At 39.8% G+C, this 23649-nt stretch overlaps 1 protein-coding gene across 1 annotated transcript in view; it reads left to right on the top strand.

Moving 5' to 3' along the window:
• Window positions 1-23649, top strand: part of ano3 (anoctamin 3) — a 521252-nt gene that overhangs the window by 372008 nt on the left and 125595 nt on the right. The window contains exons 11-12 of the mRNA XM_059976011.1: window positions 1640-1774; window positions 4916-5012. Of these exons, the coding sequence (XP_059831994.1) occupies window positions 1640-1774; window positions 4916-5012 (232 nt within the window). The remainder of the gene's footprint in view (window positions 1-1639; window positions 1775-4915; window positions 5013-23649) is intronic.

Below are 23649 nucleotides of genomic sequence, written 5' to 3'. Positions count from 1 at the left end.
ATTATCATATTTTTGGGACTATTGGAGGGGGATACACAATGCCCTACAAGACATCTTTAAATGTGAAATACCCTTAGAGAGTAAGGCCATATATTTTGGATATATACCTCAAGAATGGTTGAAAAGAGAAAAATATTTAATGAATATACTGTTGGTGGCTGGTAAAAAGACTCTTACTAGGAGATGGTTATCACAGGAGAGCCCAACTTTAAATACATGGATGGAAATTACAATGGACATTTACAAAATGGAGAAGATAACAGCATCTGTTAATCATAAGCTGGAACAATTTGATTCATACTGGGAAAAATGGTTTAACTACATAATGCCTCTTAGGCCTGATTTTATTCTCACAAATCAATGAATCTGTTGTAAAAAAAAATCACTCCCTACTTGTACATAGTTCTTTCCTTTTGCTCGTTTTTTTTCTTTCCACTCTTTTCTATAAGTGTATACCTCAGATAAATACTTTGTGGAGATTTGTGATATATATGATTGTATGATATATATGTACAATGTCTGAAATTCATCTTATGGAAATGTTTGATGAACTTCAATAAAAAACAATTACAAAAAGAATCAAAAGTTGAGTGATGGTTTTTTGATAGAATTCCAAGAAAATAAAATGAGTGGGTTATAAGTCTGATGGAGTTGTTCGTTTGGGAAATGGCATGGATCTAATGGATTGAAAATTCACCTTAAAAAGAAAAGAACATTCCTCACAGGGGCATACTCCTCAGCCTGTGATGTGTGAGGCAAACATGATGCCGATTTAAACTGCTCATAATGTTTTCACATTATTCTCTGTCCCTCAGTTTCCTGCTTGTTCAGGTCTCTGCCTAAATGCCTTTTAAACATTCCTATCACATCTGCTTCCTCCATGTGCCCCGTCAAAAGATTTTAGGCACCTGTCACTTCGTGTGTTTAAAAATAAATCTTGTCAGATAAACTTCCTTCAAAACTTTCTCCCTCTGAAATTTATGCCACTCAGTGTTTGATATTTCCATACTGGGGAAAAATGCTGAGTATCTACGCTGCTTATGCCTCTCATAATGAGATATAATTTGATATGTTTGCTCCTCAGCCTCCAGTGCTCATGAGGAAACAATCCAAGTTTATCCAATCTCTCCTAACCTAGTGAACCGTTTTATGTCATAATTAGTAATCAGCCAATCTAGCAGATGTTGACTGATATCACACATCTCTGATACTGTATACATTGAGGTTCTGCAGTCTTTTGTGGTTGTAATATTTCCTTCCTCAAAAGGGGATAAACGCTCTATGATTGTTCAACTTAATTATTGAAAAAAATACTTCAGGATGTTATTCTTGTGAGCAACATTGCCTTAGATTTTGACCATACCATTGTCTGGAAATTCGTCCCTGTTAGTAGGACTTGGTGTGCTGTATAGTCACATCAGCATGTTTTACGCTGCCCTTGATGTTCATTGGAAGGCAGAAAGTAGACACATCTGTATAATATGTTTAACACCACCAATCTGGATAAATTTTTAAACCTATCTCTTTTTTAATGTAAAGTTGAATATTCAACTTTTAAAGTAACTAGATCTCCAGGGACTTTTCCAGAAGAACACAGTAGTGTTAAGCCATGCTAATGCTTTGGTCTCACTCTGTATAGGCGATACTTTGGCGAGAAGATTGGCCTGTATTTTGCCTGGTTGGGATGGTACACAGGGATGCTTATCCCTGCTGCCCTGGTCGGGGTGCTTGTATTTCTCTATGGATTATTTACAGCCGACCACAGCCAAGTCAGGTAGGTAAACATTGCAGTTCTTCAGCTTTCAAAAGAACATTTCATACTTGTGTTTTATTAACATTTGAACTTTGTGAGCAGTGGATATTGTTCTCCAAGCAGAAGGATTAAGGCAGTGTAAAAATGCCTTGTCTGGTTTTTCATTGACGAATTTTGTATTGCCATCTCCCTCTTGGTCTCCAGAATCCCATGAACACTACCTCACTACTTTCTTTTAAGTTCTGTTTTTGCACTACTTATTTTAATTTAACTAATTAATATACATACCGTGGTGCTTGAAAGTTTGTGAACCCTGGAAAATTGTCTCTATTTTTGCATAATAGTGCACCTGGTTCTGGTCACCTCACTACAGGAAGGATGTGGATGCTATAGGGAGAGTACAGAGGAGATTTGCAAGGATGTTGCCTTGATTGGAGAGTATTCCTTATGAGAACAGGTTGAGAAAACTTGGCCTTTTCTGCTTGGGGTGATGGAAGATGAGAGGTGACCTGATTGAGGTGTATAACATGATGAGATGCATTGATCATTTCGATAGCCAGTGACTTTTCCAGGATCAAAATGGCTAACATGAGGGGGCATAGTTTTAAGGTGCTTGGAAGAAGGCACAAGGGGATGTCAGAGGTCAGTATTTTACACAGAGTGGGGGGGGTGTGTGGAATGCATTCCCAGCGACATCGATGGATACAATAGGGTATTTTAAAAGATGTGGAGCTTCGAAAAATAGAGGGCCATGTGGTAGGGTAATTCAAGGCAGTTTCTAGAGAAGGTTACATTTCCGCACAGCGTTGTGGGCCAAAGAACCTGTAATGCACTGTAAATTTCTATGATTCTAAATATGACCTAAAATGAGATCAGATCGTAACACAAGTCCTAAAACTAGATAAAGAGAACCCAACTAAATAAATAATACAAAAACATCATGCTTATCATTTACTTATTGAGAAATACTTGTTAGAAAATGTTTGTGATCCTCTGTGGTAATGCTTTGGACAAAAGCTCTTTGGAGTCAGGTGTTCCAATCAATGAGATGAGATTGGAGGTGAGGGTTGTAGGTGTCCTGCCCTGTAAACACACACACACACACACGCATGCACGCACGCACGCACGCACACTTACTTGTTTTCCATGCTTACCCTTGATGATTTCAGTCTTCCTTGACAGAAATAATGCATCAAGGAAGTAGTGCGGAGTAATGGAGCCGACCATGAAATCGTGTTCCGCCAACAGGCATCGATGCAGCCTCCAGCCCCCCCAGTGATGACACTCTCGAGAATCTAGTTCGCCAAATGCCCCAGGAAATCGCAAAAGTGCCCGATCATTTAGTTCCTTCAAAAGTACATCCTTAAAAGGGGAATTACAGGCTGCAACCTAATGAAGTTCAGAAGAAGTATATCAAGAAGAAGAAGGGTTTCTTGTACTTTTCTGAGCTGTCGGCAACATATCACCATTGGTCACTGGTGCCATCTTGTCATATAGCTGGCTGATCTCATATGCACAAATTCACTTGCAGTAAAAACTGGAATCATAAGAGTATCTAGCTACCTTTGAACAATTGTATCTATTTCTGTTGCAACTCATTTTAATCTTTTTTTCGAATTCAATCCTAACTGTCTGACTTAATTTGTCAGAAATCCATAAGCAAATATTTAACTACGATGGCAGTTCTAGCAAATATTGTAAAATACAGATTTGCTCTTAACTAATGACTACCTTATTTTATTTAAATTTATTTATTGTCTTCTACTTTGCTGTTCTCTGACATATTGGGTTTTTAATTCACTAAACTCATGTCTTGTACTTTTGGTGCATATGAGTTCAGCTCTACAATTACCCTCCAAGCTCTTTCTAGGATATTTGGAGCTCCCGAATCTGATTCTCGTTTTTTTTAAATTAAAATTTAAGGATATGTCAAATTGGAATGTGGTGAAAACAATACCAGCGCTTTTGAGGTATATCTGATATCTCTCACTGATACAGAAATTTCTTTGGAAACCCAATGTAAAACTTGTATCTTTGATTTTTACAGCTTTAAAATGTAGCAGGGGGTTGAAGTGAGAAGCTGGGAGATGGTAATTGGAAACGGCCGAGGGCTGGATAGAAAGGAATCTGATAGGAGAGGAGAGTGGGTCATGGGAGGAAGAGGAGGAGGAGGGGCACCAGGGGGACTTGATTAGCAGACAAGAAGAGGTAAGAGGCCAGAGCAGGGAATAAAAAAAAGGGGAATAGGGAAGGGAAAAAAAATATAACTGGAATACAGAACTCGATGTTCATGCCATCAGCTTTGAGGTTCCTTACATGGAATATGAGGTGTTGCTCCTCCTACCTGAGAGTGGCCTCATTGCAGCAGAAAAGAGGTCATGGATTGATATGCTGGAATGGGAATGGGATTAGGTATTTAAATAGTTGGCCACTAGGAAATTCTGCTTTTTGAGGTAATTCTGCTTTTTGAGGTTGCAGCAGAGGTGCTTGACAATTTACATCAGGTCTCACCAACATAGAGGACGCTACATTGCGAGCACCAGATGCAACAGGTGACTCCAGCAGATTCATGAGTGAAGTACTACCTCACCTGGAAGGACTGTGTGTAGCCCTGAATGGAAGTGAGGGAGGAGGTGAATGGGCAGGTGTAGCTCTTCTGCCATTTGCAGGGACAAGTGCCGAGAGGGAAATTAGTGGGGAAAGTTCAAATGAACAAGGGAAACAGAGAGGGAGATGAAAGCGGAGAGTGAGAGGTGGGAGGTGAAGATGTTTTTGGTGGTCGAATCCCATTGAATATGGTGGAAGTTAAGAAAATAATATTTTGGATGCAGAGGCTCATGGGGTGGTTGGTGAGGAAAAGAGGAACTGCATCACTGCAAAGGCTGGTGGAGGATGGGGTGAGCATGGATATCTGGGAAATGGAGGAGGTGAGGGTGAGGCAACACCAATGGTGGAAGAAGGGAAGCCCGTTCTTTGAAGAAAGAGAACATCTACAATGTCCTGGAAAGGAAAGCCCCATCCCAGGAACAGATGTGGTGGAGACAAAGGAACTGAGAAAAGGGAATAGGTAGCTGGAGTAATAGAGGTCTGGAAATTTTTAGAACTTTTATCACATTGTGTATCAAGTGGTATCTAATTATTTATTTTATCTTCATTTTCCAGCAGAGAGATCTGTGAAGCCAATGAAACTCTAATGTGTCCAATGTGTGAGCGTAACTGTTCCTACTGGATGCTAAATGAAAGTTGTGTTTATGCAAAGGTAACACATTTTATGATCAATTTACTTCTTTCTTCTGTTATCCCAATTGTCCTGAATGTACCGACTTGCATATTAGAACAATGAGATTTCAAGATTCAGGTCTATTTATCACATGTACATCGAAACATACAATGATATCCATAGTTTGCATTAACAACCAACACACTTGAGCGTGTGCTCAGGGCAGCCTGCAATTGTTGCCACACATTTCAGCACCAAGATATAAAACAATACCAGCAAAACAAGCCCTATTCCTCCCTCCCACCCATGCATTTGTGCCGACCTATAACCCCTGGACGAGCCTCCAGCAGACTTGGACCCAGACTCGGGTGTGCAGACTTTAGGCTTTGATTTCCCCTGTGGGCCCACAAAAACTTCCAACTTGTCTTTATCCAATGGTCCTCGACCCCAGACTTCTGATTCAACCCTCAGGCCTCGATCCTTGTCTCTCTAATAATTTCCATTGACGGAGATTTTGTTTGATAATAGAGTAATGGGTTAGAAAACCAAAATCTGCAGATGAAGTTACCAATTCGAACAGTCATGATCTAACATGGAGAACAAGATGAGCTTCAAGGATCAAATGGCCAACTTGCATCAATAAACATGATTCTTCCTCATTCTTATTATGAACGGCTTGCAAAGCCAGCATGAAATTCTAATATTGTATAATACTTCATCTGCATTTGTTAATATGCCAGATACATTAGGAAATTAAGGGAAACAATATGAAGATTAATCTGGAAAAGGCATACTAAAAGATTAAAGATTTGCTCTATTTGTCACTTGTGCATTGGAAACGTGCAATGAAATATGTCAGTTGCGGCAGCGACCAGTGCAGTCTAAACATGTGTGGAGGGCAGCCCATAAGTGTTTCTGTGCTTCTGGAGCCAAGGTAGCATGCCCACAAGTTACTCACTCTAACCCCCATGTCTTTAGAATGTGGAAGGAAACCAGAGCACCCAGGGGAAACCTACACTGTCAGGGGGAGCACATAACAGGCTCCTTACTTAATGCTAAAAAGATGATTTTACTCGTTTAAGCAGAAGATGGGAGCCCCAAGTGAGCCTGAGTTTGAACTAAACCATTTATAACTGGAATATAACACTGCAGTGTTTTTCTTTAATGGATTACATTGCTAAGATTTGGTCTTGGATGGCTTCTGTTTTTTAAAAAACTTTTCATCGATCTTTATTACTTAAAAGCACATGAAATGCAGCAGAAAAAGTGATTCTACTGGTGTTAAATTTACTGGTGTTTATGCTTTAGAAAACCTGCATCAATTTTATCAAACTCCTTCAAGATATTAATGCACTGTATTTGACCACAACTATCCTTCTGAACAGCTTTACAAATAGACTATATCCCTCCAGTTCTGAAACCCACTTGCACAGCCTTTTATTCAATACCCCCTCGCCGTTGTGATTTTTATTGCTATTATGTGGAGACGAGAGCCGTCCACAGTTTACAGTTTACTAAGAATCCATACAAGTTCAGATAACAACTTTTTTCTTTGTCTTTCTGAAATTAGCTCACATCTTTTCTTTATAATCTTGCTCTTTTACCAACTTGCATTGCTATTTTTACTGTATTTTTGTACCTGTATTTCTAGTTCCCCAGATGCCCACGTTCCATGTACAATATCCAACTTGTGCCTGACCTACTTATTCTGCCTATTAAAATGTAATGCTGTAACATTTTAGCATGTCAGGGGTATGAAGACACATTGTAGGAAGAGGGAAAATTGTGCCAGAGCGAAATAGAAGTAGAAGAGGAGACTGTTAGCAGAGAAGCACAACATTCTTAAAAGGATTCAAAGTGTATCACAACTCAGGGTAATGTGCCAAGATTAAATGGTTAGAGGGTTAAGAAAGGCCAGACACACAGGCTACAAGCTGTGGACAACTGTATTCTAATCACTTGCTTTGGTGCATCTTATCAGCAGGCATCCATACAGCAGATGGTCTGACTGCTAGCCCAGATACTCCAAAGACTCTTTTCTACCTCTGTTGTCAGGTGACTTTACTAGAGCCTGTAGGTATAGTTTCTGGCTGATTATAAGGGAGCTTTGTTAGTTCTGCAGCAAATAAAGCTCCCATGGAAGTATTTGAAGGAAGGATGGAATATCATCAATGTTCTGCCCAGTATTTAACCCTCTGTAAACAGAATTGAGGAGCATTGTCTGATCGTAACTGGATGGCTCATTGTAGGAGCATATTTGCTACATTATCATAACACCATAAGACTGACAAGGATAGTTAGACCTTTTGGCACATCAAGTCTGCTCTGCAATTCAGTGATAGCTGATTTATTCTCTCCCTCGACCCCATTTTCCTGCCTTCTCCCCATAACATTTGACGCCCTTACTATTTAAATACCTATTCCACCTGCACTTCAAACCTACCCAGTGACTTGTACTCCACAACTCTTTCTGGCAACATATTCCACGGATTCACATCCCCTATGGCTAAAGAACCTATGCTTCACAATTACATCACTGGTTATACAGGACTTTGGGAATAAATTGAAGTGCAACATAAATGCAATTTTTTTGGTTGTCAATGCTTCCCCTCTTCTCAGCCCCCCTTTTCTCAGTTGTAAACTATTACGTCTATTATACCTTCACTCTTGCCAAGGGAAAATAAAGTTTACTGAGAACCATGTGCACATTAAGGGTCAAATGCCATTAAACTATCCATAGACTAAGTGCTTGGACTGCAGAAAGCAAGTTTGTTTGATGTTCTTGCTCATTGTTTACCACTTTGGACCCCTTCCCTTTGATGCCAAAGCATAGCAATAGAGACAAGTCTCCAGACAATATCATGCACAGTTTTGAAATGGATATTTACACCTGCTCAGGACTTGTGTTCCTTGGATCTGCCTGCACACCCATAACTCATTGAGTCCACGAAATCCAGGTCAATCCTCTCTGCAAACCCATCCCATTTACCCACTGCATTCACTGATATTAACCTTCCAGCACATCTTTAGGATGTGGGAGGACCTGGAGGGAACCAATATGGCCTCATAGAGAAAATGCAGATTATGTTGACAGAATCCATGGTCAGAGTTGAACCTGGATTCTTGGAATAGTGACGCTTTAGTGACATAACTATTGCACTGTATTGCTGTCCACAAAGATTATAGGCTTTACTTTGGACGTTGGAGAGGTTAATATTACCCAGCATAATGATATCTACACTTTGTATATCACCATAACGTCTTGAAAGCAAGTGCATCGAGAAGGAAGTTGAATTACATTGTTAATCTGAGGCAATATTGCTTCCTGGCTCTGTACAAATATTAAGCATATTAAAATCTATAAACAACAGATGTAATCACCAAAGTCCTGGCACTAATTTAGCATTTTAGCATTGTTATTATGTTGTCAATTTTATTTATTTTTCTAACTAACCAAATTCCACTAGAACAACAAGTTTTGTCTTGCAGGATTATATATTTTATTGAATATTGATATGTTACTTAATATTGAAAACCTTCATGGATTTTCATAACTCCTGATATTTTTCTATCTCTCATACATCAGAGAGTTTGTGATTATCATTTGAAATATTCGATACACTTTGCCTAAGTGTCCCTTATATCCGCTCTTGTTCCTTTTCGCATCTTACGGCACATCGAGAGGCATTTTTGCCATTTCCATGGCGCTTGTCTGTCTGTTACAAGGCCACGTTGCTAGCTCAATGCTCAACCCAGCACAAACAGAATGCATCCATGGAGCCAGCTGGATTATTTGCCTCAAGACTATTTACCTCAAAGTCTGGTGCTGTTGTCACTACAGCACCGGCCGGCCATATATACTGTATTTGTGACCAATCTAATTTGTACCTACAGGAAAAGCACAAACTTGCTTGATGAGGCTGTGTTTTGACTGTATAATGAGGAAAACAAGAATCAGCACAATTGGGGATGGGAACTTGCCATTAAGAGAGCATTTGGCCTCTTGCACCCATTCCACCATTTAATATGATCGTGACTGACCTTTCTGCTACTATAGAAACATAGAAAACCTACAGCACAATACAGACCGGTCGGCCCACATAGTTGTGCCGAACATTACCCTATCTTAGAAATTACTAGGTTTACCCATTGCCCTCTATTTTACTAAGTTTCATGTACCTATCCAAAAGTCTCTTAAAAGACCCTATCGTATCCGCCTCCACCACTGTTGCTGGCAGCCCATTCCACGGACTTACCACTCTCTGAGTAAAAAAACTTAACCCTGACATTTCCTCTGTACCTACTCCCCAGCACTTTGAACCTGTGTCCTCTTGTGGAAACCATTTCAGCCCTGGGAAAAAGCCTCTGACTATCCACACAATCAATGCCTCTCATCATCTTATACACCTCTATCAGGTCACTTCTCATCCTCTGTCACTCCAAGGAGAAAAGGCCGTGTTCACTCAACCTGTTTTCATAAGGCATGCTCCCCAATCCAGGCAACATCCTTGAAAATCTCCTCTGCATCCTTTCTATGGTTTCCACATCCTTCCTGTTGTGAGGCGACCAGAACTGAGCACAGTACTCCAAGTGGGGTCTGACCAGCTCCTATATAGCTGCAACATTACCTCTTGGCTCCTAAACTCAATTCCATGATTAATGAAGGCCCATACACCTTATGCCTTCTTAACCACAGTGTGAACTTGCACAGCTGCTTTGAGTGTCCTGTGAACTCAGACCCCAAGATCCCTCTGATCCTCCACACTGCCAAGAGTCTTACCACTAATACTATATTCTGCCATCATATTTGATGTACCAAATTTTCACGCTCATTTGGAATGAACTCCATCTGCCACTTCTCAGCCCAGTTTTGTATCCTATCAATGTTCCGCTGTAACCTCTGACAGCCCTCCACTCTATCCACAACACCCCTAGCCTTTGTATCATCAGCAAACTTATTAACCCATCCCTCCACTTCCTTATCCAGGTCATTTATAAAAATCATGAAGAATAAGGATCCCAGAACAGATCCCTGAGGCACTCCACTGGTCACTGACCTCCATGCAGAATATGACCCAACTACAGCCACTGTTTGCCTTCTGTGAGCAAGCGAGTTTTGGATCCACAAAACAATGTCCCCTTGGATCCCATGCCTCTTTACTTTTTCAATTAGCCTTGCATGGGTACCTTATTAAATGCCTTGCTGAAATCCATATGCACTACATCTACTGCTCTTCCTTCATCAGTGTGATTAGTCACATCCTCAAAAAATTCAAAGGCATGACCTGCCCTTGACAAAGCCATGCTGACTATTCCTAATCATATTATATCTCTCCAAAAGTTCATAAATCCTGCCTCTCAGGATCTTCTCTCTCAACTTACCAACCACTGAAGTAAGACTCACTTGTCTATAATTTCCTGGGCTATCTCTACTCCCTTTCTTGAATAAAATAACAACATTTGCAACCCTCCAATCCTCCGGAGCATCTCCCATCCCCATTGATGATTCAAAGATCATCGCCAGAGGCTCAGCAATCACCTCCCTCACCTCCAACAGTAGCCTGGGTTACATCTCATCCAGTCCCAGCGACTTATCCAATTTGATGCTTTCCAAAAGCCCCAGCACATCTTCTTTCTTAATATCTACATGCTCAAGCTTTTCAGTCTGCTGCAAGTCAGCACTACAATCACCAAGATCTTTTCAATAGTGAATACTGATATAAAGTACAGGTTTCCCCCACTATTCGATGGCAGAATGTTCCTATGAAATGGTTCGTAACCCAGAATGTCATAAAGTGAAGAAGCAATTACCAATTACTTATATGGGAAAAATTTGTGAGCGTTCGCAAACCCAAAAAATAACCTACCATATCATGCCAAACAACACATAAAACCTAAAATAACAGTAACATGTAGTAAAAGCAGGAATGATCTGATAAATACACAGCCTATATAAAGTAGGAATAGTTTTCTGCAATTATTGCAGCATTGTCCACCGTAGCAAAAATCTCATGCAAGTGCTCTCGGCAAAAACACTCTGCACAAGCGTTCACGGCAGAAGCACTCTTTCCAGTAACCGTTAAGCTATGAAGCTGCCAAATGATATCAAATAACACATAAAAATACACAGCCTATATAAAGTAGAAATAATGTATGTACAGTGTAGTTTCACTTACCAGAATTGGGAATTCAGCGAGCAACTGATGATGGTGTGTTAGGCTGAGTCGTCAGAGGTTGGGGTGGTGGGACACTGGGGTGTCATCTCATCACCATCTGTTTCCATCAGGGCAGGCAGGCCAGTGTCTGCCTGCCTCAATGTCGAAGGTCGAGTTCCATCATCTGCTGTGACTGATGTGGAAGGCTTGAAAAACAACTGTATGCTTAATTGCTTAGCCTCGTGCATTTTTCTGTCATACAGTTCTTTGTAAGCACTCAAACCATCCTGCAAGTATGCCCTAAACCTACGTATCCTTTCAAAATTAAAGTCATACACTTCTGCAATCATTGCAGCGTTGTCAATCGCAGTGGAATTCTCACGCAATTGATTCATGTTCAGTTCCTGGACGACTTCACTTTCGGGCTGTTTGCTATTGCGTTCGGTTTCAATTATTATCCTTTCCTCTTTATCAGCTCTTCATCTGTCAGTTCTTGGTAATGGGATGCCAAAACTGCTTCAACATCATCTTTGTCAACTTCCACAAACCCTTACCAGACTCATTATATCCTTACTTCGTTCTCCACAATTGAAACGCTTAATTATGTCTAGTTTTGCGCTAAGTGTAACACCCCTACACACTCTTTTAGGCTTTTCCGATAGCTTAGAACTTACCTTGCTAATGGATGCACAAAATAAATCAACATAAAGCACAGATGCTCACGTGTCTAAGCAATGCCAGCCAGAATGCAGTTCCGGGGGAGGAGCTTGGCTGCTCAGCACACGCTGTCTTTTTTCGTAACACTGAAAACACCTTCTGTTAGCAAAAACAGGTTACTAATGTAGGCCTTTCGTAACAGTGAGGTGTCTTAAAGCAAACGTTCGGAAAACGGGGGACACCTATATTCCTCTCCTATTTCCTCCGGTTCCATACACGCTTTCCCACTGTCACAGTTGATAGGTCCTATTCTTTCACATCTTATCCTCTTGCTCTTCACATACTTGTAGAATGCCTTGGGATTTTCCTTAATCCTGCCTGCCAAGGCCTTCTCATGGCCCCTTCTGTCTCTCCTAATTTCATTTTTAAGCTCCTTCCTGTTAGCCTTATAATCTTCTAGATCCCTAACATTACCTAACTCTCTGAACCTTTTGTTAGCTTTTCTTTACTTCTTGACTAGAATTATTACAGCCTTTGTACACCAAGGTTCTTGTACCCTACCATAACTTCCCTGTCTCATTGGAACATACCAATGCAGAACTCCACACAAATATCCGCTGAATATTTCCCACATTTCTTCTGTACTTTTCCCTGAGAGCATGTGTTCCCAGTTTAAGCTTCCAATTTCCTGCCTGATAGTCTCATAATTCCCCTTACTGCAAATAAATGCTTTTCTAACTTGTCTGTTCCTATCTATCTCCAATGCTATTGTAAAGGAGATAGAATTATGATCACTGTCTCCAAAATACTCTCCCACTGTGAGACCTGACGCCTGACCAGGTTCATTTCCCAATACGAAATCAAGTAGAGCCTCTCCTCTTGTAGGCTTATCTACATATTGTGTCAAGAAACCTTCCTGAACACACCTAACAAACTCCACCCCATCTAAACCCCTTACTCTAGGGAGATGCCAATTGGTATTTGGGAAATTATAATCTCCCATCACAACAATTATTATTACACCTTTCCAGGATCTGTTTCCTATCTGCTCTTCGATATCTCTGTTACTGTTGGCGGCCTACAAAAAACACCCTGAAAAGTTATTGATCCCTTCCTGTTCCTAACCTCCACCCACAGAGACTCTGTAGACAATCCCTCCATGACATCCACCTTTTCTGCAGCCATGACACTATCTCTGATCAACAGTTCCATGCCCCCACCTCTTTGGCCTCCCTCACTGTCCTTTCTGAAACATCTAAAACCCAGCACTTGAAGTAACCAGTCCTGTCCCTGAGCCATCCCAGTCTCTGTAATGGCCACCACATCATGGCTCCAAGTACTGATCCACACTCTAAGCTCATCTGCTTTGTTCACAATACTCCTTGCATTAAAATAGACACATCTCAAACTGTCCATCTGACCACGTCCCTTCTCCATCACCTGCCTTTCCTCACACACTGTCTCCAAGCTTTCTCTATTTGTGGGCCAACCACCTCTTCCCCAGACTCTTCAGTTTGATCCCGCCCCCCCCCCCCACCAAGCAATTCTAGTTTAAACTCTCCCCAGTAGCCTCAGCAAACCTCCTGGCCAGGATGTTGCCCCCCTCCCCCGGGATTCAAGTGCAACCTGTCCTTTTTGTACAGGTCACACATGCTCCAAAAGAGGTCCTAATGATCCAGAAATCTGAGTCCCTGCCCCCTGCTCCAATCCCTCAGCAACGCATTTATCCTCCACCTCATTCTATTCCTATACTCACTGTTTTGTGGCACAGGCAATAATTCCAAGATGACTACCTTTGTGATCCTGCTTCTCAACTTCCTTCCTAACTCCCTGTAGTCTTTTTTCAGGACCTCTTCCATTTTCCTATCTATGTCATTGGTACCAATATGTACCACATGGGCCTCATCACTTAAAACAGTTCTCTACTTTCTTTTTCAAACAAGTCTGTGCATTTTCACAACATATACATTTTATTTTTTGCAATTTTACAATTAATTTTGTCACACTTGATAGCGGTATCTAACCATATTGTACATTGCAGTTACTGTAATACAATACAGTATAATCCCATAATTAACATTTTATGAAAGTGTAGCTGATAATTACTTGGAGGAGAAATACTCCTGTCAAGTCATTGCTTGAATTCAGATGAAGTTGCTTGTGACGTTCAATCTTGTTATTTTATTATGCATATTATCGATTGGCAAATGCCTTGTATTATCTTGGCAATAATGCAGCTGAAAAACTCGTTCTGCTGACAAATTAGGTTGAATTTCTTTCTTATAATTTTGAAACAAACACTGAAAAGCAAGACTACTATGTTTTCATTGACTGAAATTTAAAATTAAAAGAATTCACTGTGTCTACAATCTTGCATGCATTTTACACATGGCTTAGAATTCAAACACTTCCACCTTTATTTCCACATTGGTTGTATTTTCAGAAAGTCAGTGATTGAGAATCATTGAGTATGTTACCTCTTGTGAATTAGGGACATGTAGATAATAAATAAAGATGAATCAAACAGAGAAAATGTAAATTTATTAACTAAGTACATATCCACCCCTGAGATTCATTTCCTTGTGGATGTACCATATAAATCCATAACAGAGAAATAACCATAATAGAATCAATGAAAGTCTACACCAGCTTGAATATTCAACCAGTGTGCAAAAGACAAAAAGCTGTGCAAATACAAAAAGGAAGATATAATAATAAATAAATAACCAATAAATATTGAGAAAATCAGATGAAGAGTCCTGTTTATGAACCTAATTTACATAGGTGTAGATTGTGTATCGAAGCTTCACATTTCTTTATAGATTAGTACTTGCATATGTAATGGAGCATTTTCATGGTGCTAATTTAAATGGCCTTGCTCAGTGATTTGATATTGTTAACAGGTTTGCTTAAGCTGAATATATTACTTTATGATGAATATGTAACATTGCCAATTCTAAAGAACTTTGTAGCATTTTGCCTATCAGCACTCTGTACTGTTTGTATGGCCAATGATGCACATTGATTCATTGACTGATTATCCTCCACACTGAAACTGAATGGTGAATAAAAGACAATCATATTCTTTACTGGGGTATCAACTGTGTAACTTTAACATGGAAGGCAAATATAGTGGATTCTGGTTAATTTGGCCATTGGTTAATCAGGGCAACTGTGTGCTTCAAACAATTATTAAAGAGCAAAACCTAATCAAGAAAATAGCTGGATTTTTAGTGTTTATTTCAGACACTATGACATTCAATTGGGGCAGAAGACTTCTGTTGAACAGTTTCTAACTAACATCAATTGCACTCACTTGTGGGGCCCGCGCTTAGGCCAAGCAGCTTTTAAATAGCATTCATTGCAGGTGCTGGTGTTTGGAAAAAAGCAGACAACTGTTGTCACTGGTCTTCAGCGAGAAATACCTTTGTAATTAACAGGACAATTCAGAACTGTTTTGCTCACTGCGGATTCAAGTATTCAGGCTAGGAAATGTCAGAAATGGCCGGGAGTGAAAATAAAACAATTTCACTACTTCAACAATTTAGGAATTGCAAAAAACTTGAAGGTATCGACAATCATTGTGAATATTGCAATGAAAGTGAAGGTTTGGAGGATGCAATCATCGATAGTGTTTTATGAAGGCAGTCCATTATCTGCACTATGTCTGCTGATTTTGTACATTCAAAGTCAATCAAAATAACATGGCAGTGTACTCTGGATAAATTCCTCCATTGATAACTATTAGGAACTAATCCAGGTTTTCGAGTACTACAGTGGTATTGATAGTGTTCTAATTTGTTCTGCTTTTCATTTAAATCCATAATTTGTTTCTCAGTTAAATGGTAGTTTGTCTTTTTTAAATCATTTAACAATTTCCATAAAACATCAGCTAAATGGAGCAGCTGCTTAATTGAGCCAACATGTACGGATCCTGGTGTATCCCAGTTAACCGTAATCCACCAGGCTATCAGACTGATGAATTCATGCTGATACTATAATATGTATATGTTATATTGACTGTCCTGTTGTACATACTATTTATTATAAATTACTATAAATTGCACACTGCACATTTAGACAGATGTAACATTAAGATTTTTACTCCTCATGTATATGAAGGATGTAAGAAATAAAGTCAATTCAATTCAATGTGTGTGGAACCAATGATTTGAATGCAGTTTATTTGTCTGTGAATGATTTATAATTAAAGAAAATCCTGGTTGTGATAGAAGGTTCTCGTTAAAGATTTCTTTATGCCATCTTGCTGTGCAGGACTGATGTTAAAAAAGTGTACAAACTTTTTATGGAAAAGGCGATAATTAACCTCATGCATCAAACACAGAATATCTTGACTCTTAATCACACAGGAGTCTCTTGATCTACCTGTACTGATTAAGTATTCATCCATGCATCAGCATTCTCCTTCAGCCACTTGTTACAGTGTACATCTTTGGTATAGTTACAAAATTGGAATCTGGCTGCTTCCAAAATAGGTTTCTGTGGGTAAAAACTTCTTTTATACTTTTTGAGGATTAGGTTTGAAGCAGACAGCTGCATTCTATGTGAATTTAAATTCATAGCAAAGAATAGCATAGTGCTTTTTGAAATATTAATTGACATATATCAAGGTATATTAACTGGCTGCATCACAGCCTGCTATGGAAGCACCAATGCCCTGGAACGGGGAATCCTACAAAAGTAGTGGATACAGCCCGTTCCTCCCCATTATCGAGTACATCTGTACGAGCATTATCATCAAGGGACACCCTCACCAGCCAGCTCGTGCTCTCTTCTCACCGCTGCAAATGGGTAGAGCCTGAGAAAATGAGTGACATCTCTCTGTGCCTTGTTAGTGCAACAAAGAGCCTGTGGCATGTCAGACTGTCAGGTAAACAGTAGTTTTTTGCTGACTGCAGATCATGGTCTCTCTTTGGGTGCTCTGCTGTTGCTTGGTGGGTGGTGGGCACTGAAATGAGTTGGGGGAGAGGATTTTGTGTTGATTCTTGCTGCTTACACAGGGAAGGAAGCAGAGAGATCTTTGGGTTTCTAACGGTATTCTGTCGTTCATTCTTTTGGGGTTCTGTTTTTCATGGATGCCTGTGAAGACAAAAATTTCAGGTTGTATACTGTATACATTCTCTGATAATAAATGAAACCATTTGATTTGATTTGAACCATTTGACACACACCTCCAGGTTCAGGATAGTTATTGTCCTTCAACCATCAGAGTCTTCAACCAAAGGGGATAACTTCATTCAATTTTACTTGTCCCATCACTAAAATATTCCCACCACCTATGGACTTACTTTCAAGTACTCTTCATCTCATGTTCTCAATCTTTATTGCTTATTTATTCATTATTAGTATTTCCTTCTTCATGTATTTGCACTGTTCTCTTCTGCATTCTGGCTGAACGCTCAAGTTGCAGCAGTCTTTCATTGGATTTATTGACTGTGCCCATTAATGAATCTCAGGTTTTATATAGTAACATATTTGTACTTTGATAGTAAATTTACTTTGAACTTTTAACTCTGATTTTATGAATTTCTACCACCAGTATTGCAAATTTGGATACCTATATGGTCAACAAATTGTGATTACCATTGCAATACACACAAAGTGCTGGAGGAACTCAGCAAGTCAGGCAGCATCTATGGAGAGGAATAAACAGTTGACATTTCAGACTGAGAACCTGATAATTCCCTTTCATAGATGATGTCTGACCTGCTGAGTTCCTCCAACATTTTGTAGGTGTTGCTCAAGATTTCCTGCATCTGCAGCATCTCTTGTGTTTTTGATTACCGGTGACTTTTTCTCAATGCTCGCATGTGGATTTGTGTTCATGGGCTCATTAAATGTCTTCATTTCTTTTTCGTTTGTAGTTATAGCTCTGCTTCTGGATGCAATGTTGAAGTCAGGGTTTAATTAACATAATAAACGTTACGTTCTTGGCATTGTCACCAATTGACAAAACTTGGGCAGAATGTAGAAATTTGGGAAAAGTGAAAACGTCAGCAAGTCTTCACTTAGTTTCAGAGTTTGTGGAAATGACACATTGCTGCCCATGATTGACTATTTCAGTATTCCATTAATGAGCAGGTGTCCCTACTGAAGTGACCACTCTGAGTGTCTGTGTATATGTGTATATACATATATTACTGGTTCTGCTGAGTTAGTGCATAAAACTAATTCTTTAGCATGTTATTTTGATTATTTTTTGGATTCACTTCAGACTGATTGTTGTGTCTTCAGTTCATGAAGTACAGATCTGAGATGCTGATGCACAATCCATCTGCTCTGAATGGGTAGTTCAGACAAAGACTTGGAAGGAATTGCATATCTCTGAAGCTGGCTATAATATCTGTGCACCACATCCTGGTGAGAACTAATTTCATTTATTTGTGTTTAGGGAAGTGCAAATTAATCAGCCAGAATTTGTTGTCAAAATAACAGAACCTGATGGTTCCTGCTTTTGTGTATGAAGAATTTAAACATCTCCAGGCATGGAACAGATGAGCAGTTAAAAGCAAGTCCCTAAACATTGCTATTTGAACTTCAGGAAATCAGTGCACTTGATCACGGTGTCCGTGTCATTGGAAAGAAGGTGTCAAAATTAAAGTGCTGATTGAAAGCCAGCCATGCTCTTCAGCACTAAAATGGAACATGGTGAGTGGATACTATGTAGGTTGTATAAGGACCATGTTGTCCAGCAACCAGAGAGCAATTTTACAAAGAGATCCTTGGCCAGACAAGAGGTCTTTTTTCCTGGACAGGAAAAGAGCCTAATATTTTGTATGCCTCTTTTCCATAAAACAGGTGTTCTAGTTCCACCAGGAAATATGCCTATTTCATTAGGTCTTGTAAATCAAGCACAAATTCAACAAGTTATAGACCCACTTGTTTGTGCCTTATTACAGTACTAGAGGCACAGACATACTTCTGGTAGAACCATTGTTTAATAGAATCAGATTCAAATGTTTCAAGATTCACAGTTATTATCAAAGTATGTATGCGGTATACAACCAATGCACACAAAATGCTGGAGGAACTCAGCAGGCTGGGCAGCATCTGTGGGAAAAAAATGCAGTCGACGTTTCGGGCAGCGAAAATAAAAGAGCAGCCAGAAACCAGAAGTACATCATAACGTGAACTATGGAGTCCAATCCACAAAACATGTCGATTAGACCTTGCCCAAGACTCAGAACTCCAGCACCATCCTCTAACAACATCAAGAGCAAGGCCATTCAAATGCAGGGACCTTCCTTTGGGAGCAGCGAGAGAGAGAGAGACTGTTACACACAGACACCTTCATCCAGCAGCAGCAAGCAAGAAGCCAGTAGGTAGCGCTGAACACCTGCTGTCTTTCCGCGCTTAAAGAACAGGGTTCAAACTTGACTGTGGATGCTGTCTGTGTGGAGTTTACACACTTGCCCTGTGACCTCACGGGTTTCCTTCAGATGTTCCAGTTTCCTCTCATGTCTCAAGGATGTGCATGTTGTTAGGTTATTTGACCACTGTAAATTGCCAGTAGTGTGTAGGTGGGTGATAGAATCTGGAGCTGAGGGGAGTTTGATGTGAACGTGGGGAGCATAAAATATGGCGATTGATATAGGATTCACTTAAGTGGGCAATTGATGATTGGCAGCGATTGGATGCGCCAAGGGACATATCCTTGATCTATCTCTCTATCACTACATTTATACTAACAGTTACTGATATTTTCCCTTTTATCTAGATTTTAATCCAGTCTAGGTATTCCAAAAGATTTGTTCAGAACTGTAGCTTGGAGAATGATGGAATGAAGTGGGTGGATCTGATTCTGAAGAGATTTGGCAGGAATGCTGTGTCCCTTTGATGCTAAGCTGCAGGGAGCCAGCAACAAAGTCTGTGCCATCTGCCGAGGAATAGTCTCCGATGTGATTGCAAAGATTGCGGCATCAATGTGCTTCAGCTTTTGTTTTGAGACACACATTTGTAAATTGCGATGCTTTCCTTTGAAATCTTTGTCACATGCTGTTTCATATTGGACGTAACAAGGTGTTGTGGAATTGAGAAACTGAAGGCTTAACTTCCTTTTAGTTTCTCTACTTGGCTGTTGATTTTACCTGTGCTCAACAGGCAAACATTAAAGGTGGGAACCTTTCTTTGGGTTGGTGGCAAGTACCATATTGTTATCTTCAATCACCGGTGAAGGTTGAAGTCACTTAAGTGTGCAGTTACTGACAGAGGCCAGGCATCTGAAGTAGCTGGGTCAATGATTGATGGTCATCTAAGATGCCCACCATCCAGGCTACGTTTTCTTCTCATGACTACCATTGGGCAGGAATTTACTTCTCTGCATTTCACACTTAGTTTTGTTCATTTTCAGGATTTATGTATGAATGTTTAATGTGGCTGAAATATAAAACATGTTTTTGCTGCCAGTTTTCTCCTGTTGGTAAAACATTTTTTCTACTTTTTTTACAGAGGCTTACAACAGCCACCTGTATTGCATCTTGCTTTTGCAATTTATTTTCCTAACTTAAGAAATAGGACCTGCAGTTTTCCCTTCAGGGAGATTGTACTATTTGTTAAAATGAAACTGAGGTCTGAAATTATTGATGATGTAAATATTTAACTGTTTTCACTCTTTGTTGAGGAGAAATGCTGAAAAGACATTTTGACAGACTCATGGATAGGAAAGGTTTTAGAGGGATTTGGGCCAAGTGCTAAATGTCAGTGGAAGAAACGGTTCAATTAATGCATTTAAGAGAACTTTGGATAATTACATGGATGGGAGTTGCAGTGAAGTCTACGGTCCTCTTGCACGTCAATGGGACCAGGCAGACTAATAATTCAGCACTGACTAGATGGGATGAAGAGCCTGTTTGTGTACTCTGGGACTAGGTGGACAAATGGGATTATGTTAAGATGACAGCATGGATGACTTGGGCCAAAATTAACAGCTGTATGTTGTATCTGGATCTAAATCGTATTTAACCATCCTGCAAATGAAGAAAAGCTGAGCTGTAAGCAGCAGATGGCACCTCAGTGCCTGTTGCCCACATTCAGACTCAACTTTCAGCCACATAGTGTTCTGTGAGTGAAGTGTTAAGTACATATGCAATGTGCCACAGGGCCTTTATTTTAATATTTAATCATTTCTGGGGTGGGGAGTCATGAGTAGTGCCAGCATTTATTGTCCATTCACTGAACAGGAGGCAGACAGACAGACATATTTTATTGATCCTGAGGGAAATTGGGTTTCGTTACAGTCGCACCAACCAAGAACAGTGTAGAAATATAGTATATAATATAGAAATTTAGTATCAACCAGAGTGACGAGTTTGTTGTATCAGACCAGTTTAACCTGAAAGATATCATTAAACCAGTAAAGTTTTCACTGTGATCCATAGTTACAATTGCTAAAGCTAGCTTTATTTTCAAAAGTCCAGATTAATAAAAGTACTTGAATTTAATTCCCCAGCTGCTGAGCTGGGTGTTAAATTCAAATGCAGGACCCTGATTGTTATTGTAGTAACTTGTTTACATTTAGATTTTAATAAATACTATTGTTTCTTTATATAAAGAACTGCAAGAAAATGATTCTCACTGCAGTATTTTGTGACGTATGCGTTGTTTGATAATAAATTTACTCTGACTTGATGTTTTTACCTTGACTTTTGACTTTGACTTTCCCACAAATATCCTCTCACTCTTCAAAAGATGTCAGGATCAAATCAACAGTCAAAAACTGTTCCTGGAACATTTTCAAGTTATTTAACTTTTCAACAAAATAATTTCAATTGTCTTGGGGGAAAAAATTGGGTCAGATTAAAGGGAGCAATTGGAATTGCTCACTGTAGTCTTGTGTCAGACAGGAATGAGAATGAGCCTTTTGTTCAATGTGATTGTGACAGAATGCCCTAGTGCTGTTCAATCAACATGTGCTCAATTTTCTTGTAACTTCCAATATTCAGATGGAGTTGGCAAATGATGGTCCAGATCCAAAGTATGTTCTTTACAGAAGCTATATTGTTCCTCATCTATGGAGTTTCCCCTCCTTTATTCTTTGCTTTGTTTCCCTCTGTCTATTTGGTATTTTAGCAATATGAATGTACTTTTAAGAACATGGTTTATGTGGTATATGTACTGTGGCCACGTTAGTAGATACACCTGAATACCAGCTCATTAATGCAAGTGTCTACTCAGCCAATCGTTTAGCAGAAACTCAGTGTATAAAAGCATGCAGACATGGTCAAGAGGTTCAGTTTTTACTCAGAATGGGGAAGAGATGTGGTCTAAGTGAATTTGACAGTGTAATGATTGTTGGTGCCAGATGTGGTGGTTTGAGTATCTGAGAAATTGCTGATCTCATAGGAACATAGAAAACCTACGGTACTCTACAGTCCCTATGGCCTGCAAAGCTGTGCCGAACATGTCCTTACCTTAGAACTACCTAAGCTTACCCAATAGCCTCTGTTTTTCTAAGCTCCATGTATCCATCCAGGAGTCTCTTAAAAGACCCTATGATTTCCGCCTCCACCGCCGTCGCCAACAGCCCATTCCACGCACTCACCACTCTCTGCATTAAAAAACTTAACCCGACACTCCTCTATACCTGCTTCCAAGCACCCTTTCATTTCAGCCCTGGGAAAAAGCCTCTGACTATCCGCAGGATCAGTGCCTCTCATTATCTTGTACTCCTCTATCAGGTCACCTCTCATCCTCCGTCACTCCAAGGAGAAAAGGCGGAGATCACTCAACCTTTTCTCATAAAGCGTGCTCCCCAATCCAGGCAACATCCTTGTAAATCTCTTCTGCACCCTTTCTATGGTTTCCATGTGGTTCTCCTGGGATTTTCATGCAGAACAATCTCTAGAGCTTACAGAGAATGGTGCAGAACAGTTTCTACAGTGCGAGAAACAAAAAAATAAATCCAATTAGTGTTCTGTGAGTGGAAATATCTTGTTAATGGGAGAGGTCATTGGAGAGTGGCCAGACTAGTTCAAGGTGACAGCAACTCAAATAGCTGTACATTACTACAGTGATGCAGAAGAGCATCACTGAACACCCAGCACATCGAACCTTGAAGCGGATGGGCTACACAGCGGAAGACCATGAGCATACACTCAGTGGCCACCTTATTAGATACAGGAGGTACCAAATAAAATGGGCGCTGAGCCTATGCCTCACTGGCTCCTGATGTTAGTTGAATGCTGTCATCAATAAAGGATATTTTGTTGAGAGCTCTATCCTTGTCACTTGCCTTAAAAGATAACAACACAGAAGTGGTTCTGGGCTTTAAATCTTAACATCCAATGTTTTACTCACAGTAAACGTGACAGTTTTTAGCTGGGTTCACCTTGACAATGGTGGGAAAATCAGTTCAATGATGTTACAGGACAATGATCCCAATAATAATACAGTGTGTAATCCAGTTCTGTTAATAAATGTCAGCTAGCTCTATTCTCTATTCTTTGTGAAGAAGCAATGTAAGCCACGTCTTGCTTTTGAAGTATCACCTTAACCAGGAGGTTTACTGCATAAAACAGCTAATTTCTTTCCTCTTTTCTTCAAAGATCTGAACATCACTGTATTTATTTCAATGAATAAAATTGAACTCAACAGTTTTGAAAAGGCATCCTTATTACCTGGCTAGTTCTGATATACATTTATCAACGTATATCAATGGAATGATAGCAATTATTCTCTCATTGAGTCTTTGCTGACTTTCTAGGGTATTGACCGCAATATCTTTAACTCCAGGTTTCTTGCAACTGCTATGTATTCAATCTTTGCTTCTCTCTCTTCAGCTTTCATATATCTTACTCTGTTAACACATCCAATAAGCATATCAATGTTGATTAACAAATCTTTAC

The sequence above is a fragment of the Hypanus sabinus genome, chromosome 7 (genome assembly GCF_030144855.1).
Source record: "Hypanus sabinus isolate sHypSab1 chromosome 7, sHypSab1.hap1, whole genome shotgun sequence".
NCBI lineage: Eukaryota > Metazoa > Chordata > Chondrichthyes > Myliobatiformes > Dasyatidae > Hypanus > Hypanus sabinus.
The sequence above is the reverse complement of the archived record's forward strand: the minus strand, read 5'-3'. Positions and strand labels throughout refer to the sequence as shown.